This window comes from Ooceraea biroi, chromosome 3 (genome assembly GCF_003672135.1).
Source record: "Ooceraea biroi isolate clonal line C1 chromosome 3, Obir_v5.4, whole genome shotgun sequence".
Classification (NCBI taxonomy): Eukaryota; Metazoa; Arthropoda; class Insecta; order Hymenoptera; family Formicidae; genus Ooceraea; species Ooceraea biroi.
The window spans coordinates 881,525-903,855 of NC_039508.1; the positions used below are offsets into that span (position 1 = coordinate 881,525).

Consider the following 22,331-nt stretch of genomic DNA (forward strand, 5'->3'; position numbering starts at 1 on the left):
GTCGTTATTCAGCCCATAAATTAACATCCGCGATCACTTACATACGATGCATCGTGCCTCTCGAGTAACGGGAATTCTCAGCAGATAAGGCAATGATACCGTCTTGCTTATAAAAATATATGATCGCGTTATCCGGTAGTTAATGGTTAAGCTTTTCGGTGCAACGTGAGTTTCTTACATCGCTCTTGTAGCCAAAATTGATCAATAAATCGGCAGTATCATAATAAGGACTTATATCTTCCTATTATGTGCATAAGGATAAGAAGAGGATAAGCATTGATGCAGCATTGATGTATACACGTTACAAAAAAAGATATGTTAATATTTAAGTATTAATATTAAAATTAATATCGTTATAATGAAACAAGTCGATTTTTGAAAAAAAGTAGAATATTTTATACAACGGAAGTCATCTATTTTCGTTTATTCAAGCTTATTTTTGAATTTTAAGATTGTTTGGTCAATTTTACATTTTGTGAATTAGCATTTCACACAAAATAAGAAAACTTTAAGTAAAAGTCTGCGACCTAATAAAAAGAAGCAGCTCCACACGTCACTCCAAACGGTATGAATGTTATTAACTGCGTAAATGTCTTTCGAAAGTGATGTTAATGACACCCATGCTGGAAAGGAGTGCATTATCTCTGTGCGACGTAATTTCGTTTCAATATAGATCATCAAGGATGGCACCAGCCGCACTGCCGTTTACCTATCTACCCTTTGCTTTTATTACGAGATGGTGGATCGTGATAAAAAAACCCCATAGAGCTGTTTTATTCCCGTATCAGAACTTCATCCTCTCGTCGGTGTCCCTGTCGCTTTCACCAGAGTAGCACTACGCTGAGCAGATACGCATTTAAATTTATCTCACGTCGTTTCGCCGGAGAACGAGAACGTAATTGTGTCGTCGAGAAGTCATTAAGATGTGCTTGTCGCGACCACTTCCTTTTGAGGCGCGAGAGCTAATGATAGACGTAGCTTAAATAATATCACGCGATTCTTTAACGGAGTTTAATTAAAAGTGTAATGCACGTGACGTATAACTTTCATTAATACCCTTAAATATGATATGATAGCGCTTACTCGTTCTCAAATACCGTTTCACAGTAATGAATTAATATAAGAGATTAAAAAAACACTGAGACACATATAACACATCGTAAATAAAACCATACATTTAGCAAATTTAATACAGTTATATGTGTTCTCCGAAAACAGAGAAGAGATACATATAAAATATAATCATCACGTGATATAGATTTTTAACGACTTGTACGTTAAGGTTTGAACGTTTTCACTTAGGCTCAATGTCCCTGAGTTAATTCGTTCTTTCAGATCGTCGTTCAATCTATCTTTGGACAAAAATTTTTCCACGTCCTCGAAATGGCTGGAATAATCTCGATATCCTGAAGTGCATCAACGGGTAGCTCCGATAACGAAAAATCGTCGCGAAATTCCCAAGCGTTAGTTTACGGTTTGCCGATTGAGGAGGATTAAGCTTCATGCCAATTTGCATACATATAGTCGATCACTTAGATCATCACAATAAAACGCGGTTCGAATTGCGGATTCAAAAAGAAAAAAAAAAGACGAATAGTAATTGATTACTGAGTTCATTGATTCTCGCAAACGAAATCGTTCTGCTCATCACTGTTGCCTCCCTCGCGCCGTTTCTTCATTCCTGTGCATGCGGCTCATCATGAAATAAATAAATCCGACGCGCATTCAGCACACAGCGCCGATCCGAATTCAATTTTCCGGCGAGGTCGCGCGCGCGCGCGGGGAGGTGGAGTGCCAACCGTGGGGATGCTGCGAAATGCGAAGAGGGATGGCTTTGGTGGCGACGATAGTTCCACTCCATAGTCACGAGAGCGAGCGTAGATGGTCGCAGAAAATTTTTCCGGGGGAAAGAAATGCGGCGGAAAGTTTACACATGCAAATTTCATATCCTTTTCTACGCTAAGCACCTTTTCATATGCGAATATTAGCCCCAAAATAGAACGAAGTTTTCGTATAAAAAGAAAGTTATGAAAATCGCATAAAGGATTGTCCAGAAGGCAAATATCAATTAAAACGACCTAGCTCTCGTAACAGACTCGCGATACACGTGCGTATACGCGTTAATTAAATCCACTCGTGCATTCTCGCCAAGTATTTCTCGGTGGCGCGCGGCGTCTCGCGTTAAGTGCAGACATTTCCCAATTTTCCAATTGAACAATATTTCGCGGACCACGAAAACTCGATGGTGGGCTTTAGTCGGTCCCCCTTGTGGGCAGGGTGAACACACGCGAGGCAGAGAAGACCGGCGATGAGACCGTCGCGGCCTGGCACGGTCTCTCGAATTTCAGTGGCAATCGAATAACCCACCACGAAATCCGTTAAGCAGTTATTAAAGCCCGGAGAACTTGCTCGTCTCGCGGTGGCTTCCGCACCCTGCAGAAATTTCAGTTATTTCTAGTAGGGCACAAATCCGATTTAGGTATTCCGCTGGTACGCCCGGCTGCCTAGAATGGCCGTCCCGGGTGAGCAAGTTAAAAGCTCGCAGGACGGTACGCCGGTGTCCTATTCGTCGTAGCATGACCGCGGTAACTCTGTTTCGCGGAACATTACGTCCGCATTAGCCCGAAGGAACATATCCGCCCCGTGGTTGCGGGCATGCTGATTGAGGGGCCTATACGACGCACCGAGAGCATCCCCGGATACAGGTAATTTGTGTGGTTTGTAATAAAGTCGCAATAGCGCAGGAATCATATTATCGAAATTTCAAGTAAACAGGAACGTAAACGCGAAATAATTCGGAACACTTCAATTCTTAATATTTCCATTTGGGGTATCCGAACGATACGAGGATATCGCACGACGGTATCCAGCGAGTCTTCGAATGTCCGATCTATCTCCCCCGTGAGTGCTAAGATATGTTCAAAGAGAGAAAAGAAGCGAATGATAGAAAATAAGGCGGAAATCTGAAGCGCCGGTAATAAAAGATGCCGTACATATAAAATGTAACGGAGCGCGACGGAATGTCTCTGAGACACCGCTGCGGCGCAAGAGGGAAAGCCGGATAAAAGGATTCGTACAAACAATAAAACACAGAATCATGGAAAATACTTAACGAGCGCATAAAGCGGGGAACTCGCCGTTCGTTGTAGGCGAACATGAAAGGCAAACAGCGCGAGGGGGGTAAAGTAAAGATGAGGAGCACGGCTGTGTAAGAATGGGTGCAGGTGAAAGCCGATAAATGGAATATGAAAGAAGAAACGATGGAGAAAGTGAGACGCACCTGGCGCGCCGCGGAGCGAGATTCAGAGAGCGCACTGGAGTTACAATATAAATGATCCCGTCTGCGCAACCCCCCTCCCTCAGTTTCTCTCCCAGTCGCGAGCTCAACCCCAAGCCAACCTCCTCTATCCCGGGCCATTTACATATCTGTATTATTCAAGCACGACTGTTATTCAATTTCTACGCAACTCGTAAATGCATTATTATTTAATCGAGTCGCACGCCGCCGGGCAGGGTCGCGCCCGCGCCGTACGACGCGTCCTGTTCGCGCTCGTCGCGCATAAAGGGCGCGAGAACAGTGCACCGCACAGAACCGAAATGTCATTTGGCAATTTGTGCTGGTAATTCTTCGCCCGTGGTAATATTAACTATTAATGCTAGTCGTATGCGATTCCGCTCGCGTTTTCGTCAGTTTAAACCGCGAGGGGAGGTACTCGCGGATTCGCTCGAGCAAATATTCAAATAATAGTAAGTTGAAACCCTGGTGTAACTAGAACTCTGTAATTTTTCCCATTTCCGCGAATAAATACAGAGTTAGTGCTTATGAAAAATTTGGTTGATGTCATGTTTCTTTTAACTTTATACGTGGGATTTTTATGTTTATTAAATTTCTGTCGTTTCGTTGTTGCACGTGTGTATGTGCTCTCGCATTTGTCCGATAGATTTAAATTCTGCTACTGATATTCCAGTATTTCCGAAGTCTCAATCTCGATATGTATATTTCTGTTGTAGTCACGTGCGAGATGCAAAGGTTTCGCAAAAATCTCGACTATTTACGATACGCCTCCCTGTCGAATTTTTAACATCGATTTGCATTCATGGCGTGAAGCGTAGCCGTTAACTGAGGCAATTTCATGGAATTTAACCTTCAATCATAACTTCATTAACTGCCGCAGAGGGAGACCCACCGTGGGAGCTTACGTGGGAGCTAAAGTGGCCTCAGTGTACCCTTCCCCCTCCCGCATATCATTTGTATAGCTATAACAGCTTCAGATAGCGCGTCGAGAGCAACGCTCACCCTCTTGGTTATCTTTCTTTCTTTTTAACTGCTGATTCTCCCCACGACGGGTTTAGAGCCGGAAGAAAGAAAAGCCGGCGGATATATTTCACGTGAATATCTCCCAAGGTATGTCCGAACAAGACTGGCAAAGGTAAAATATCTACCGCCAATGAAGAAAGGGAAAGGGACAACGAGGGACACAGGAAAGCATGATGAAATGAATGGACTCGTTGAGTGCCGCTTTTGCATATTAATGGTTATACGTCGTTAGGGAGGAAAGAGGGCTATATCATATCAGCGACACGGGGGAAAACGATGAAAAAGAAACATTAACGTGCCGCGGTTGTCTCCTCGATACTCGAACACTGCTAAATGTCGGTTGGCTGAAGTACCCTCTGCAAACGCGCCATTCAATACTTCGATGTTACTGGAGCACAGACGTTTGTACGAGAAGTCGTTCAAAGCATTCTCAAATCCATACAAAACATTCATTTTGAGATTTTTATTGCGCGGAGTGACAAAAGGATGTCAATAAATACTAATCGATAATTAATTAGCGTACAAATATGAGTGGTTAACAATGAGAGAGAGATGTGTATTAATAACTTAAATAAAATCAAAGACCGAAATTTGAGTAGGTATATCAAAAGTGTTTTACGAGTTTCATGAATTTTATGAGTACACATTCAGCGATAGATAGCTTTTACATCCAACTTTCTCTTAAAAAAAAATGCAGATTTTAAGAGAGATTGATGCACTGGTTTCAAGAGTACCGACGTTATCGGAAATACCGGAAAAATAAAATTTTGCGTAAAACCAACGAATTCCGCGATTGATGTTGAATTGGCTCGTTCTCTGAAATCGCAAGAGGTAGCATGCAGTGCATTGCAATTCGATCGAAGGAAAGCGGATGTGGCGTGCCGATTCTGATGAAATCACCTCAAGGACCGATGGCCGGAGAAGAGGAGGGACGAGAATGCAAACATATGGTAGCGATCGCTCGAGCGAGCACATGATGTAGATTTCAGTGTTCGCTTTGCTTCAAATCCCCCGGAATGTCGATTCGATCTGATTATTGTACAGCCACGTTGCTATAGCGCAGCGAAAGGTACCATGGAAAACAATGCGAAAAAAGAAAGGAATGAAATCCTCTGCCCTATACGATCGAGATTACTGCCCTATAAAGAATTCAGAGCTATAGAAATAGGGGGATGGACGGGATTTGCATCCTAAACGTTAATGTCGTCGTGTGCACATCAACTTCGATTCCTGCAATCGGCACGCAGCTCGCAAAGTGCGAGCTGGCTGCATACAATGCATATTTTCCGATAACATCACCGTTCTGTTAAACTGTCCTTCGTAAGAGGAGATTGTCAGAGAGAATCGTCAGACAAGCACGAATCTTTCAAGAGTCGCACGAAAAAGAATAAAACTCGGGACAAATGTTGATAGTACATCGGTTGTTTACTCTGCGTCTTGTACTAAATAATTCTCGTTCGTTCCTACAGCCTCACGCTGCTCGGAAGGAAGACGAAGTTTCCACCCCCGATAAAAGTTCTTTCATACCTCTCGAAGCCACTTCTCCGCTTCTTCAACATACAGCCGGAAGATCCGTGGCGTCGCCAATCTACGTATCTTAGGTACTTTTCCAGGAAACATCAAAAATGAGTTTCTTCCGCATTACAGTAAACAAGAAAAATTGTTATGGCAGTAGTATGGCAGTAAAATCCATACACGTAATAAAAGGTAGAACGGAAATTGATGAAACTGTCCGAACGCTTGCTTTCGCGGAATTGGGAGAATTGTCCGACGTGCCTCTTTAAAATCGTTCGGAAAAAAATTTAGGACAACGCGATATCGTTTCGTCACTAAGATGCAAATGCAATCGCACCGGATTCGATGACACAGCGACACGATGATTCGAAACGCAGACGAAACGCGTTAGTTAGCCAAACGTGTACAAATTGAGTAGACACGGTGAAGGGATCGCTCAGCGCACGAGCGCGGCATGCAAATTTCGTCGCTGCGCTCCTCGCCGTTCCGGCAAGACTTTTCAATTCGACCTTCATTCATCAAACCCTCGGCTTCGACGAGAAAAGAACACACGGGCTGACTCCTCACGAGCATCCATCACCTATTCGGTCTAACAAGTTGGAATCGAGTGAAGAGAAAAGAAAAATCGCGCTGAAGTACAGCACATCTTCCTCGATTCCCCGTTCCAATAGTTCGGACTGAACAAGTCGATGAAATGTATACTTTATACATGCCAGCTGTACCACTCTACTCGCAGACAGACATGAATAAGTAAAATCTTCCGGTATGCTGAGAAACCTCCTCGCGATATTGATCGCGATTATTTATAAACGTCGTTGATAAAGTATCCTTGTCACGAGTGACAAATAATCGTTTGCTCCACTCCCACGACCTGACCTTCCTTCGCTTTCTGACCTCCTTTCCCGCGGAGTTATCTTCCGAAATCATTAACGAGTTCAAGAAGCAGTTTACTCGAAGGGCATCCAGTTAGCGAAATTGTCGCAGTTTCGCACATTTGACGACCGTCACGACGAAACTTTCCCGATGTCGTTATTTTCGTTAATATCGCAAATGCCGCGCACGGCCTGGAAACGAGGAATCGCAACGACGATCTTTCGCAACGACGACTAAAAACAACTCGCGCGGATATTGCACAGATTGAATGGACGCGTATTTTTCGATTTCGACGTGGACGGGGGTATAAGCTAGGGAAAAACTTGTCGCGCGAATCGTCCGTTAATTTCCGCGGTGTGCTTTATCAACGTGAAACAGATATCCCATTATGTGTCGCGTATGCAAAGCCATCGAGATGTGGCCGAATCGCAAAGTACAGCCATCCGGACGCATAAAATGCGTGCGAACGCAGCCGAAGTGGAAAAACAACTTCAATGGACGAAGCCAATGCAGGATCAGCTGATTTCCTCCCAACAAAATCCATCACACCAGATACGGAATCGATATAAACCTGCCCCTATGTGCAAATGATTCTTCCTGCCGCTACGTCAATGTATAATAAATTTATGCCAGGAGATTTAATTATTATTCTTATGGTGGACACGATATTTGTACGTGTACATAAGTACTTATATATCTCAAGTAACGCACGATTGTATAAAATTGTATAAATCCTGTGATCTAACACGCTATTTTTGATCCACGAATCCTTCGGTGAATTCTAAATTAGACTTTCCTCGGCGAAAACTTGCTCGGAGCGTCCTCGTTAGTTATTGTAAATTTTTAATTCTTTCAGTTATCTACGTAACTAACATATCTATTAAATTAAATGGTAGAAAAAGAGTAAGATCTTTTTCGCTCCTCTTGAAGTGCTTTTTCCTGTACGGAAGGAAGAAGATAAGCATATCAGTTAACACGTAAAGATTGCGCGCGGGATTCTGACGCGTGATGGAGATAATGGAGGAGTGTTCCAGACTACTCTCGTAAAATAAAACAGTCTCGATGTTGGCGCTGATGTTTTATATAAAACTACATGACGTAGCAACTACGGCACGTTGGCAGGATATAAAAGAAAGATTAACATTTAACGACTTTGTCAGCCCGCTGCCATCTATATAACGAGGTGCACATGGCAATATTGTCATGTCATAAGCTGTGGACTTGCTCAGCACAACGAATTGTAACTTATGCGCTCGTAAATGTTCTTTATTACACTGATATTCGTAGCGAAAGATAAACGTACGTCGGAAAAAAGTTAAACACGCGCATGTCAACCGTGTAATAAGACATCACTGGTATGGTTGTAATGGATAGATTTAATCAATAACTAGTAAACTAGTATATAGACTAGGGTACTTAAAGCGGGCCAAATTAATATTTCAGAAATTTCTTACTTTATAGAACAAAAAAATGTTGGAAAATCCTCATTTTGCTTATAAATTCTATCATAATTTTATAATTTTTTATATTTCTTTCAAATTTTTATTAATATCAAAGAGATTAACACACACTTGTCTCGTGTTTTATATATAATATTTTAATGCATGATGTTCAATAGCAATAATTGCTTCTGTTAAATGATTTATATCGTATGTTAACAAATTGGGATTTTATGTACAAAAATATGAATGCAACATCAATTTTATTTTCATCGTTGAAATCAACCGCTCTTGTTTACGGAATTATTATGTCAAAATTAAAAAAGATTTAAAATAGCTATTATTGCGTCCGTAATGAACACAGATAAATACATAGCGAGTCTGGATCGTCGCGAAATCTCGGCACCCAACAGCGCAGTTATTCACACATAAATTAGGTGCGTGAAATGAATACCAACGGCGCGTTTAATTAAATTTGTGTCGTGATATATGCGCCGGTTATTACAAATCGTCCTTACAAACCTTTATAGAAGCCCGTCGAATAAAATCATCTACTTATACATCATTCTTGCCTTAAGAGACACTTTTCTCACAGAAAATACACGACCATATTATAACTCGTACACGTCCACGTTTTTCACCAAAATGTTTGAGTAAACTTTGTAATTCGATAAATCAGCAGTCGCAGTCGCAAACGAACTTTCCACCGTAAAGGAAGGAAAACAGCTCATTACTTTCATGCTTTAACTTAATAACAGACTTCGCTCTTTATAATTAGACGGACGCAAAGCAGAAGCTACTCTTTTCTCACGGGGTTATGCATGCAGAAAGGATATAAGTTTCTCGATAGACTGGAGCTGTACTGTGAGCAATTCCCGAGAGGGCAAAGAGCGCTAACGACCCCGGTGCTTTTGCAAGTATTAAGTTTTAACTCCATTTCAAACGGGGCTACCGGAGATTGTCAATGCACCATATTTCGTTTCTCAACCGGACAATCCGCAAACTTCCACGGATTTTATTCAGACAATTTTAAGCGCCAGCGACGCTGATATCTGTGTCGGAAATTAATAAAATGAAAAAAGAATTTTAAGGAAGTCACTCACCGCCCAGATCTGCGAAGAAAACTTCACGAAGAACCAGAAATTCTTCCTCGGGAGGTATATTCGCTCTTCCGAAACAGTCATTCTCGGGCCAAATCTCTCTGTAAAACATAAAATTTTATTCGAACAATTTACATTTTGTTCCTTAGGAAGCGTAATATTAATGTTTTCTGACAAGAGATCTCTAATAACATGGTATAATAACAATGTAATAATTGCGCCTCGAAATGCGTTATATACGATGTTAAACAAGCAGCACAGAGTATTCTAATATACAGCAACGTAATATTCGCGTAAACATAATTCACAAACAACAGTGATATTGCTTTTCATAAATTTATAAAACTCAGCGTGTATCACGTACTACACATTATATTGTTTATAGTCGGGTCGCTTTGACGTAGTCTGTGCTTAAGTCTCTAATTAATTGATGATTGACCGTTTTGCAGGCTCGACCGTATAAATTGCAATTTTCAATTACAAAATTAGGAAAACAGAAATAATTCTCTCTCTTTCCTCAAAAATTCTCTCGCGTTGTAACGTTCTGTCCATAATATCGTGACGGGTACAAACAGATTTTCTCTCTTTCTTTTCCTATTCTCTCTTTCAACATATTTCTAATTATGTAAATCACATGTAGAATAATTGATTCACACTCTGTTAATAAAAGTCGCAATGATTAAATAAAGCAACCATTATGTCGAGACACAACAGAGCAGATTCGGTCAAGTGCAGCGTAGCGGAGGAGAGGCGTGACAAGGAGTCCGAGTGGCAAACTCAATGGGTCTCGTAGAAGGTTCCTTTGAGCACGAGAGCCTCACCACGATCTACACCAACATTGGACTCCTTGCGTCGAGTGCTCACACCCAACCCTTATTCGACCCCACGTCCCGTTGATACTGACACACATGCATCTTCTTTGAAAGTTACCTGTACATCTTAGGCAGAAAGCGTCACCTCACCATTGTGAAACAAAGAGAGAATTTGGGAGGGAGGAAGAAAAATCGCCGAAGATGAGAATAGCAACTTTAATCTATTCAAAATTTAATCGACCTATCTATCGTTAAATGCATTAACCTGGTAGAGATTGAAGAGAAGATTTTAATTTGACAACTTGAGACTTGAAAAATTATACTATATATTAACCCACGCATACTAACATTATGATTATTAATAACTGATGATTTTAATTTTTACATAATTTTCATATTTTTTAATTCTTGTTCCTATAATCTTTTGTAACTTGTAAACTACTAATCTTTCAATGCTTTCGTAACAAGGGAAAATCACATACAAGATGATGAAATCCGTGGATGAAAGGCTGGCTTAGCAGGTTCAGAACACCCTGTATACTTTATGAGAATTCAGAAAAAAGAGAACAGATGGTTGTGCGCGAACGTGACTGGAGGACAAAGGTAAAGTCACGTCTTCAGAAACACCCCGAAAAAGGGTGTAGCTAACAGTGGAAGACTTTTAACCTTGCATTACATGACGATGTAGCTTTCAAACATCTTTTCACTCGCTGCATTTTCACTAAAAGTTTACCACACAGTGTTTTAATTGCATATTCTCATGTGTAAGCGACTTCAGGGAAATATTCTCACGGAAAGATAAAGCTTCGAAAGATATGCAAAACCAGAGTGGGACAGACGTGAGTTAACAATAAAGATGACATCACGTTTGAAAAGAATATGAGAATAAGAGAATCCAATTACCATTATCCGAGTACAATTACCATGTACTGAGAGATAAAAAGAAATTTTTTACAAATTATTATTAACTCAATTTTGTTCGCTTTTAAATATAATATCAAATCACGCAAATATATAATCACACGCTTCAAGAAATTTTTAGCCATAGCATAGAAGACAATCCTTAATCGGTACAAACCTTCCCTGCTAAACTCAAGAATTGCGAAAAAGAGTCTAATTTTACGAACGATTGAGCGCAATATCCGTACTCTATTCAAACCAGAGAGAATCAAAGAATCACACAAAGTGCAAACGGCATAATAAAAGTTGCAATATTACGATGATGGGCTTTTTTCACCGATACTTTTACGATATAATCGCAGCTTTCAGTCGTAGGAACAACAATGACAATGGGAATCCTTTCTACTCTGCTTCATTGTCGTAGCACCGCACGATTGATAATGAAAATCGTTCCTACTTTACTCCGTTCTAACAGTACTGGGCTCGCATTAAAATCCGAGAATTGGATTTGGTCACTTGACACGAAATCGCACTTAGTTGCAATTCCACCATATAAAAGCGAATCGTATGGACGATTCGAGCCGGAACATGTATGCACGTACGATGTGTTTCGCTTTATGCGTACACACGCGACACACATCTCTGCATTTTACAATATACGACTCTGGTTCCAATCGAGTTTGGACATAATCCGTCCCGTTTACGCATGACTAGAGAGTAATCTACACAGTGTACGTTGATCGCAACTATAGTGTATAAAATTGTAAGACTAAATCTCTTTTAAATTTAAATCTGGGACAAAATTTGTTACAAAAAACCTGACTACAATTATGATCCATTGCTTCTTTTTAGACGTGTCAAATTAAATTAAAACTTTAGATTACACTATGGTCGAGTAAACTTCAATTAAAAGAATTCATGAATAGTCTTTTCGTTATCGATTTGTGCCAACAGAGTTCAATTCGTAAAAACGTGTACTCGTTCTTGATTGCTTTATAACGAGGCTCAGTTTAAATATGAGATCTCATGTCATCTCGCCTGACACACTACCACGATTCACGCTGTACAACGCGTTTCAGATCGCGGGTCAAGAGAGTCTGGTCCACTTTCGAAAGCTTTCCGAAATTCTCTCCGCTGGAGATGAATCTAATAAGCAGATGCGAGGGAGAGAACGCAAAAAAGAGGAAGGGTGCTGTCCCCGGAGCGGAAGAAGTGGCTCGTACGGCGCTGCTGCCGCTGGCTGCTGGCTGCCTGAATAGAAATTCAGCAGCATACAATCCCCATTATCCCCCGATTTGAAGTTCTGCGACAATAGAATCTCTCAGACACGTCGTGCCCGTCGCCGTCGTCGTTTCCCCGACTCAATGTTCCGACATACAAGCCGATACCGCTTTGCCAGACATAAAATGAATAATTTCGACACGTCCATTCTTGTACTTGGCAAAGAAGACTCACAGTGTGATGAGTCAACCTTCTAGATATATTAAATATATAATCTAGATATTAAATCGTTACTGATAGGGCTCTCTAAAGATATATGTGTCTAATTCTAGTGATTTCTCCAAAAGCAAGCACTTTTTATTGTAGTCTCTTTTTACCATTCCTCTGGTTGCACACAAAGAAATACGTGAATGCGAATTATCCCAAGAACAATCCGTTGTACTTCGAGCTTTACGGGCAAATTGAATTCTGCTTCGAAGATTCAATATATTAATCACGAATTTCGTCAAAATCGCAAAATAAATAGGGAAGAGACTCCAAACTGACGGTGTTTCGCCCGCTAACAATGAAATCGCGCTACTCCGCTTTCCTTGTTCACACAACAGAGATAAAGTGGATTAAATGCTAAAACCAACACAGTTTTCCCGTCGTAATTATCCCCCGCGCCTTTAAATTATGCAATTCTTGAGTTAAAATCACTGTACCGGTAGGAGACTGACGTGGCGGCGTAGGAACGCCGCGCAGACGGTGTAAGTGGAAAATTAGGGGGGCTAAAACCGGTAGCCAGACGACAGGAATATTTGCTAGGCAAACGAAACGCGATTACCAGAGGCACTATCCGTAACCAAGAAACGAAGACGTGTACGCGAGCAGAATATAAGGTATTACAATGTTTGTCTTACGTAGCTATGTATTACTGCAAATGTCTTATTAATAATATTGTCTGCGCCCGGGCTTAGTCTATGTACGGTGGTAGTCAACAGTCTGCTACTTTTATCCCCTTGTGTGCGCAGGGTCGACACGGTCCTGCAGACTTCCATTGTGTGCCGGCCACAGTAAACATTACTCCCCCATAAAATGGACGGTGGAATATTACGTACAATCTCCCGAAGTAGTTCGCAGCGATGATACCGCGTAAAGAAAAATCCCGGTAGGTACTATAATTTCGTAGCTTTACGGTAAGAGAAGACGACGGGGATGGTAAAACGGATCTTTATCCCCGCGGTTATATCACGGCAGTCCAATCTCTGATAGAGCTAGTAAAGTTCGAGATTAACGGCGGAACTTAGTATCACGCATCCTGCGTCTCCAATTGAGGGTGCATCGAGTGCAACGATCTCGTTGGCGTTGAAAGCCACCGGATTTGGCAAGATCGTTCCAAATCACAAAGAACCGAATGAAGAGACGACCGTTCTATGTAAAATATCTCTCGGACATATATATAGAATGACATGTAAGCTTTATTTCTCAAAGGTACTTGCAGATCATCCCACGTAAGAAAAATGATTCAGGACATGATCACGATCCGTGATGCGTATATTTGCGCATTTCAGGATAAAGGCGAGAAAGCTTTGAAAAGAGCGCAAAGAGGAATCTATTTACACGGTCGACGGGAGTTTATCGGCAAGGGTATATCGAATCTCACGAAAGCATCGAGGCGGCGATTAAGCCTTAGAGCGAGAAGGGTTGGCGAGGTGGAATGCAGAAACAAGTTGACGGAGGGACATGACTCATAGGCACATTTGGAGGAACACTTCAAAGAGTTGGTCGGATACCAGCCGTTCAACTCGGTGAACCGGCGTATACAAGAGCGCGGCAGATCCCTTTCAGATTTAATGTAATGTAAATATCCGCAGCAGTGCAAACGTTTGGTTTTTCAACAACTAATTGGCCGTGTGGCTGCTCGTTGCACAAAGCCGAAAAAATTTTTAAACACTTCGATAGCTGTAATTAACGCATTACACAGATACACTGATCAACCAGTACAATAATAGATGCACGTGAACAACTGCAGCACGTTTTCCATTTTGTTTCATTCAGATACTTTCAAACCCGTCAATCTTCTTTAAGCAGAAATAATAAAGATTTATGAAATTTTCTTGCTATCATCATCTAGTATGTTTACAGAGACTACATCAAACTGCAATTTTGTTGTAGAAGATTAGAAGCTGTCTACATCAATATCTCGTGAATTTATATACTTCTGCCTTGCATGCCTTGGCTCAAGGGATCAAAGGATCAAAAATTTATCGAGTTGACGAGAATAAATCCTGCCTTCTTACTGGCTTTCTAACCCTAACATAATGAACGCCTTTGTTTGCTGACACAAAGCCCGCACAACCCTCGTAATTAACGTCTGACTTGCCTTGAGATTATCTCTTGCTGTCGAAGAGCATTGTACTCTGACATAAAGATATGATTAACAACAATGATATACGAAGAAATAAAATAAATGAAAAAGCTCTTTAATGACTACACTAAAACTTGTTTTTTTAAGATTAAAAATTAAACGTTGCGAGGGGTAGAAATATGAGTTTCCATATGAAAAAACCAATCGAGGAAACTCTAGATTGCGATAAAATTCCAATTTCCATAACAGAAACATCGATTGTCAAATATATCAATTTATAATAAGAAATTAAAACAAGTAATTTTTCGTCGCAGCAAACGTGAAAATAAATGTATTTCTACTTTATTTCATTTAAATAAAAAGTTTCCTTTAAATAGTTAGAACCTCTTTCTCGCTCGCATTACATGACGACGGTTTTAGGTGCAAGACTGATTCCCAAAATAAACAACAATGAACGACGCTGACATGCATTCGCACTGGCACGAAGAGTTTCATGACAAGTAATTATTCTCCGCGAATCGCTTCTCAAAATAAACAAGTATCTTACCTTGCTGAGCGTAGGAGACCAACTGCCTGTTCCAAGTTTCTCTGCCGCATTAATTTCTGGATTCTCTTCATGGCATCCACTCTAAAAATGCGTACAAGAAACGTGAAATGTGGATTAATCGACGTTGAAAAACGTAAGATATTAAACAAATATCTTATTCCATTCGTGATACTGGTACGTACTTCTGATCGTCAATAGGTGTATCCAAGGTTGCATCGAACGGTATCATTTCCGGTATGTTGACAATTTGCATCACAGCGGATAATTCGGGACTGATATTGTCCCAGCGTTCTTCCAAAGTAGGAGGCGTAGTTACGTTTTCCTGAACGGGCTCTGCTTCAAGAAAATTAAACAATTTCGTGCGTACCGAATTTAATTTCGTGCGACTTCAAGCGAGAGCTCAACGTACGGTGAATCTTACTTTTACGCTTTTTAGCCTTTTGCCTCTTCGACTTCACTTTCTGAACCACGAGATGCCGTTGGCCCTTCTGGCAGAAATGCTCCAACATTTTCAGGAAGAGGTGAACTGTCGTCATGAGATCTACCAGGTAGAGCCTAAAAGACGCATGTGTCTTCATCACGTGATTGTTGCATTAATCCGCATAACGTAAACGTTACGTATTTTAGACTGCATAATCTCACATGGATGGCGGTGAACTTGAGTCGCTTTCCTTGTTTCCTTCCTCGTAGCAAGAAATTAATTCAATCTCGCTACTCGCGCATTAATTTGTCAATTTAGTTCCGGCAACGCTACTGTCGCCAAAGTCAAAGTTTGATGTTGCCGTCATACTGTTTTCGTCAGCGTCGCCGTAATGTCAAAGTAGCAACGGCGCGGCATTTGCGGTACGTCGCGCCACCCTTACATTTCCGTCGTGGAAATCCGCGCAAAACCCGTCAAACTCGCAGCAAGTTGAACGCCCACCGCCTTTTCCCATTTCGCCGGCCGGAAGGTCGATAAAAGTTGTTTATTCCACCGAGGAACCGTAGAAGGGAGGAAGAAACCGGGCGGGTGGCGCGCTGGCTGGCGGGACCAGCCGCCGAAGAAGAGAAATAGTCGAAAAGGAACGGCGTCGATGGGAGCCGGAGTGGCTTCCTGGCTGGTCGAACCGATTGATCCGAAAGTGAATCAATCTGTCTGCGGTAGATAAAACTTTCGGTAAAGAGTTTCCTCCTCTCTTCGCGACGCGGATTCGCCCGGCGTAGACGCGATTGTTCGCCGCGGGACGAGAAACACTGCTGTAACTTTTCGCGATATAGGTACCTACATTACGTTACCGCAGTCTGCTGAAATTTCGCGAAGGGTTTGCTGTCGATCTAAAGAATGTGCGACTCAAAGAAGATCAACCGCCGAGAAATTAAAAGTCGTCGCACGACGACGATGACTTTAAATCGTTTTCCTCAAACACTTTCTTTCCCAACATCTGCGAATTCGATTTCCGGTTTCTTAAGGGAAAATTATCAGGATAATCTAGTGTGATTGTGTGATTTATATTGTACGCTAATTATTATGATGAAGAAATTTTTTTCGCTTACCGTGACATTTTAGCCTCGTCGAAGCACAAGAGTTGCGAGAATATTGTTTCCCGATATTCTGGGACATAAAAGATATTGCTCTTGATTATTCTGCTGGATTCCCTAGCACCGTGATCTGTACTCTTGTCCATCGTCATGAGAGTGTTCAGAAGCTCCTAGAACGCGAGATACGCTTTCGCCAATTGCTCTCGATATTTATAAGAAATAATGATGAATTATTGGACAATTCCCCACCTGATACGCTTTTAATGCTAAGTGCAATCTATATGACCAAAGCGGTATCCTTTTTTTATCGGTTAGCATCATCTCATAATAATGGTCCATTTGTGTTTGTACTAAATGAAATATCTCTGTCGATACAGTTTCGCTATGAAAAATGGATTCTAATTATTAATAATGCAAAATATTGGAATTAAAATTGGTGAAGCCAGAAAACGTATAAAATTGAACGGTATTCTTTGCGATTGTAAAAAATAAAAAACAAACTAGTCAATCAACTTGACAAACTATAAAATTTGATCCAATATAAGTGGAAAACTGCATGCATCGACGTGTGTTGCTTTACACATAACGAAACTATATATGAACTGCACACTATATATATTCTTTCAACAAGAAACATACAATACAATACAATACAAATATAAATATACAAAACAAGTTATCTAGCTCTATGAGATTTAGAATAACGTTCACAGTTTTCCTAAATAAACGAAAATAGTCAAACATTTATTGCGTTTCGTCATGTACTCGATAAATAAATATAATGACATTAACGCGAGCGTCTTTTTTTGTACGTAATAATTACAAAAATTATTCCACGCTGTAAAGTTAGATGGCTCATTCTGTATACGCGGTCGCGCTGGAAGATTTTCTTTCTAGACAAGGTCTAAAAGAAAGCGACGATGCGTAAAACGAGTTCGGAAACTGTCTCGCTTTCTGCCTCTTTAGCTGAGATGTGTATGCATTCAGCGACAGCGCGGTCGCGTCGCCGTGAGAAAGTTGAAACGCGAAGATTTACCTCACGTATTTCGGTTGGAAGTTGTAATGGCGATTGAACTCCATGAAGAAGCGCAGGGCCCACAGATATGGAGTCGTCTCGGATGCTTCGCCGTAAGCACAATTGATGATGCAATACCTAGCGAATTTCATCACGGGATTGTAAGCCCCACTCAGAAACTCTACGCAAAATTCTTTTAGAAAGAGTCGCACGCTAATGGTAGATGTGCGGTCTTGCTTGACGTCCTGCAGGCCCATTTTATCTTTGCGTCGCTTCACCCTTTTCTGTTACAAAAGACACATGCTCTCTATTGATTCGTTCACCGAATTTCTTTCGAGAAGATTGAAAATACTGACTCGCTTTCGTAATGGAAAGAGAAGAGAGTCTATTTTATTATTAATTGTTTTGCAAAGTTTACCTTATTATAACCGAACTCCAGATCTTCAATTGCTTGATACGGTTTGTGACATATCATTTGATTTTCTCCAATGGCTTTCATATTTTGCACAACGTAAGTACCGCCAAATCGTGAGTGTCTAATTAATCGAATAAGAAAATAATTTCAAAAAATATTTCTTAAAAAAATATGAATATATATTTAATTTTAAAATATAATAGAAAAGATATTGGATGAATGATATGTGTGTACGCATGTGTATTTCAAGAAAAAATTGAATTTCTTGTCTTAAGATTTTGTGCCCCTTCTATCCCCAGTTTCTATAGGCGTAAAAATTGGGAAGCGAGAATGAGTTCCCTCGGTACTAAAAAAGGAACTGATCATTCAAATCCAATTTCACTCATGACTCCCGAAGATCCAATCAATGGGATAAAAGGCAGCTGTCACCGGCAGATAGTTTCCTAAATGACGAAGACGCGTATCTCATCCATTTTCTCCTACTTTTCTTACTTGATTCCACCGCACCCTTTCAAATATATTTTTAAATAGATAGTTAACTTTTCAAGGAAAGTATGTCAAATCGTCGAGCATTATCACGAATAAAACTACGGCGGATGAATTAATTAAAAATAATTTTACATTAGAGCTGATCTCGTTTATTCTTGAATTATTTAGAAATAAGACAAACCATATAATTTTTCTAAGCAACAATCTCAAATAAAATTATTTCTATCTGGAAAGTACTAAAAATAATAAACCAATATCAATGAAATATGAAAAATATAATATGATAAATGGAAAATAATTCAAAAACGCATATTCAAGCAAGATTATGACATTATCAAGACGAATGCATACACGGCGCAGTCATCCAAATTTGGTACTATGTTTACTGTTACTATCAAAAAGAAATCTGTGTTCGTGACACAGCTAGACGCTGCTCTTTATCGTTTTCCGATCAAATTATCTTTCCATCGATCGAGAAAGGAAACATGGGGAAGGCGGGCGGATCTTTTCTCCGCACTTCCAGTCTCTTTCAAGTCGTAAAAAGCCTTTCGCAGAGCCGTGAGATGCGCGCACTCACGGGCTTCTGGAAGACGCTCGTTACAAGAATATGGCTCGCTTCTCTCCAACAAGTGGATAAAAGCTCCTATTCATGCTTCAGGCGATCCTGTCTTAAAAACTAGGTCATATTCATTATACGTGTATCGCATCGCCACCGCGAATCCCCTTAGGGGCATCCGTCAAACAGCAATCGACGGTTTTCGCTCATCCCATTTTTACGATCGCGGACTTTTAGCAATGCTCGCTCGTTAAAGCGGTAATTACACGGTCGCCATCTATACCACGGGCACGAGTGCACGTTTCACGATAAAAAAGTACAGATAATACAGGTAACGTATGAATAAAACTGAATCAAGCGCGCGTAGATACTAGTACGGCGTTTGCCGTGCACTGAATACCGAATAAGTCCCCAATTAAGCACGTATCTAAAGAGCCATTGAATCAGTTTTAACCATTGAGTTTGCGTGAATCCTTTCGTATGTGCAACTAAAAAGTATTTTGCATGACTTATAGGTATGCTATTTACTTTAATGAGTAGCTCACAAACCTTGCTTTGAATTCTATACAATTACCGTTTCAAAATCTCGCACAAGTAATTTTAAAGCTTAATCTTGCACAATCATTTTTAAGCTTCCTCCATGTAATTTGCACAACTGCATAATGCAAATTAGATATCTTTAATTTTAAATAGTCCTAAATAATCCTAATTCATGATTGATATAAAAGGACTCACCTGGATCCGGCATATTTCTTCATTTTCTCCACCTTTTCGCGCAATTCCTTCTGTCGCAGAGTTACAAGTGTAGCCTCATCGTTTTCCTTTTCAGCAGTGCTACGTTGCAATCCGGCTGTAGCCAATTGGCTGGCATTTTGCTCACGTAGCATCAAAGATATAATCTACTCAGATATAAAAATAATACTGTTATTTAGGAGTAATTAATTAAATTACTGATTAATTCATAAATAATTAACATAAATTCATGAAATGATTAACAATTTATTAAAAATATCAATATTATTTTCGCACGTTTAAATACGAGGAGATAGAGGAATTAATATAATTAATATAATTCGTGCTCTTCTTGTACCTCTAAGATCTGCATATGGTATTGCTGTTCCTTATTATTACCGATCATGAATATTAGAGTGTCCACTATATTTGACGCATTAAATGCAAACAATATCTACAAGAAGAAGAAAAAATTCTATGTTACTCGAAATAATAATTTATGTTTGATGCTGATCACGTATTGGAAAATGCAATAATTATCTTATTGCTGATAATAACAATTCACCTCATCATGTACAGTGGCATCATTATTAACTCTTTTATCATTGTCACTCGATGGCACTTGCAACACATTTCTAATAAAAACAAGTATCCTTTCAATTGTCAACTCGTTTTCCTCATCTCTCTCTGCACTATCCTATAAAATGTACATGTATATGCATTATTCTGTAGAAATCATTTGACTGAAATGTCTACATAGTATTCCAAAATTCTATATATTTACAGAATTATGTCACTCACAATATTAAGTAGTTTTCCCAAACGTTCAGAAACTGCGAGCCAGACGTTATTATCAGTCAGCGCTACTTTATACTCTTGTAAATGTGAAATGATTTGTTGGTACAAACTATACATTGTCTTCTCAGTTGGTATTTGGTCATTGTAGATCACGGATACGGAACTCGTTAAATTGATAACTAATCTGCTTAAGGAAAGGGAAATGAAGTATTAGTGACATGTCCAAGAACCAAAAGTAAATTTATACCATGAAGAGACAATCGTTTGTAGACATTAATACGCACCGTAACAAAATGTCCCAGAGTTCAGTATTGTTAACGTGATGCACAAGAATCTTTATAAGATCTGTCTGAAGCACTTTGGTTCTACCAAGAAAGCGTCTGATAGTGTGCAAATCATCATCTCTCCTGAGATACCTAATAAGATCTTTTATCACGTCTACCAACAGATTAATCACACTGTCAGATATTACTCGTTCTTAGAAACAAGTATCTCTAATATAATCACATGCAAAGTAAAAGTCTTTACCTAAGCAATTTTTATCTAGATGGTAGTCGTGTCCATCAAAACGTCCAAGCACAGCACAAGTGGCTGTGAGTTCAGCAGTAAGATAATCTGCCATATCTCAGTAATTTACACTACAGAATCTTTAACATGCAATGTATATTCTCTAAACTATTGATAATCTTTCTGCAAAACAATTATTGCTATAAGTAATGATGTGCATAATTCATGCAGTAGCGCACTATTAATAATGATCAAATCCAATAGACCAATAGCTTTTTTAGTTTGACGTTCCCTTATATAAATTCTGTTATATAAATTCTCTTATATAAATTTCCTTTCACAGAATTGAAAACTAATGCAAATATTGTCATGTGTATTATCAAAGATAGCCTCAAAGAATAATACCGGTTGACAGACACTGCCGATTATCAGCCAAATTCCTGATATTTACGACACAATTTCTTGATTTGTTTAATTCGTAAAACACCGAAAGATTTTACTTACCGAAAACGCAGCTTAACAATAAAAATAACGCCAGAATGCCGCTGCGTCACAGATCAGTTTCGCTTTACTGCGATGCAACGGGAACTGTCACGCATTCATAAACTTCGAGGTTATGTCACGCGGGGAACACGACAGTAGACACGCGCGCGGGGAATACACATTTAACGCGAGACACGCTCTCGCTTGAGGCACTTATGCGAGCAACGTGTAACAAATCGTGGTCAACTTGTCACTGACCGCTCGCGTGTTTTTCCAAATGAACGAAACGATCGCACGCGTACAGACTGTCAAACGCAACAGGTGACGCGAGAAAAGCGCGGGAATCGAAGCTACCGTCTCGCGATTGGTCGGGCGCGTTCGGCAGCTTCCGCTTCGGTTCAACCGAGCCGGTCGCGGCCGAGCCTATTTGAACATCCCGACAGCGTTATCACGTAAATTATCGTTCATTTCATTATTTAACGCGGCTATTTCCGTCGCTTCTTGCGCTTCGCGTGTCCAGAATGAAACAAACGCGACGCGTGATTGAAGGGAGGGAACGAGAACAAATAAAACCGTAGGAAAAAGCGTAAAAAGCGACGCGCGTGATCGCGCGATGCGCCGTAGATAGATCAATTGCAAAAATGCATGGCAAAATGGCGGACATTCGTTGCGCGCAACAACACCGGCGAGCGATTGCACAGCGAAGTAACATTCCTACGTGTGCAACAAGGTAACATTGAATA

The 22,331-nt window shown here is 40.3% G+C and overlaps 1 protein-coding gene across 4 annotated transcripts in view; it reads right to left on the bottom strand.

The window, feature by feature from the left end:
• LOC105277421 (protein timeless homolog) overlaps positions 1 to 22,013 on the bottom strand; it is a 95,855-nt gene extending 73,842 nt beyond the window's left edge. For 2 of the 4 annotated variants that reach the window (XM_020031046.2, XM_011335774.3), the window contains exons 1-15: positions 21,610 to 22,009; positions 21,127 to 21,288; positions 20,883 to 21,036; positions 20,602 to 20,782; positions 20,366 to 20,497; positions 20,159 to 20,254; positions 19,804 to 19,967; positions 18,027 to 18,144; positions 17,630 to 17,892; positions 16,843 to 16,975; positions 16,609 to 16,763; positions 15,497 to 15,630; positions 15,258 to 15,411; positions 15,076 to 15,156; positions 9,249 to 9,346 (exon numbers count right to left, since the gene is read on the bottom strand). In XM_020031046.2, the coding sequence (XP_019886605.2) occupies positions 9,249 to 9,346; positions 15,076 to 15,156; positions 15,258 to 15,411; positions 15,497 to 15,630; positions 16,609 to 16,763; positions 16,843 to 16,975; positions 17,630 to 17,892; positions 18,027 to 18,144; positions 19,804 to 19,967; positions 20,159 to 20,254; positions 20,366 to 20,497; positions 20,602 to 20,782; positions 20,883 to 21,036; positions 21,127 to 21,220 (1,957 nt within the window). In that variant the 5' untranslated portion in view covers positions 21,221 to 21,288; positions 21,610 to 22,009. Of the gene's footprint in view, positions 1 to 9,248; positions 9,347 to 15,075; positions 15,157 to 15,257; positions 15,412 to 15,496; positions 15,631 to 16,608; positions 16,764 to 16,842; positions 16,976 to 17,629; positions 17,893 to 18,026; positions 18,145 to 19,803; positions 19,968 to 20,158; positions 20,255 to 20,365; positions 20,498 to 20,601; positions 20,783 to 20,882; positions 21,037 to 21,126; positions 21,289 to 21,609 lie in introns of all 4 variants that reach the window. The other 2 variants (XM_020031047.2, XM_011335775.3) reach the window with 2 other exon arrangements.
• Between the last annotated feature and the right edge of the window lie 318 nt (positions 22,014 to 22,331).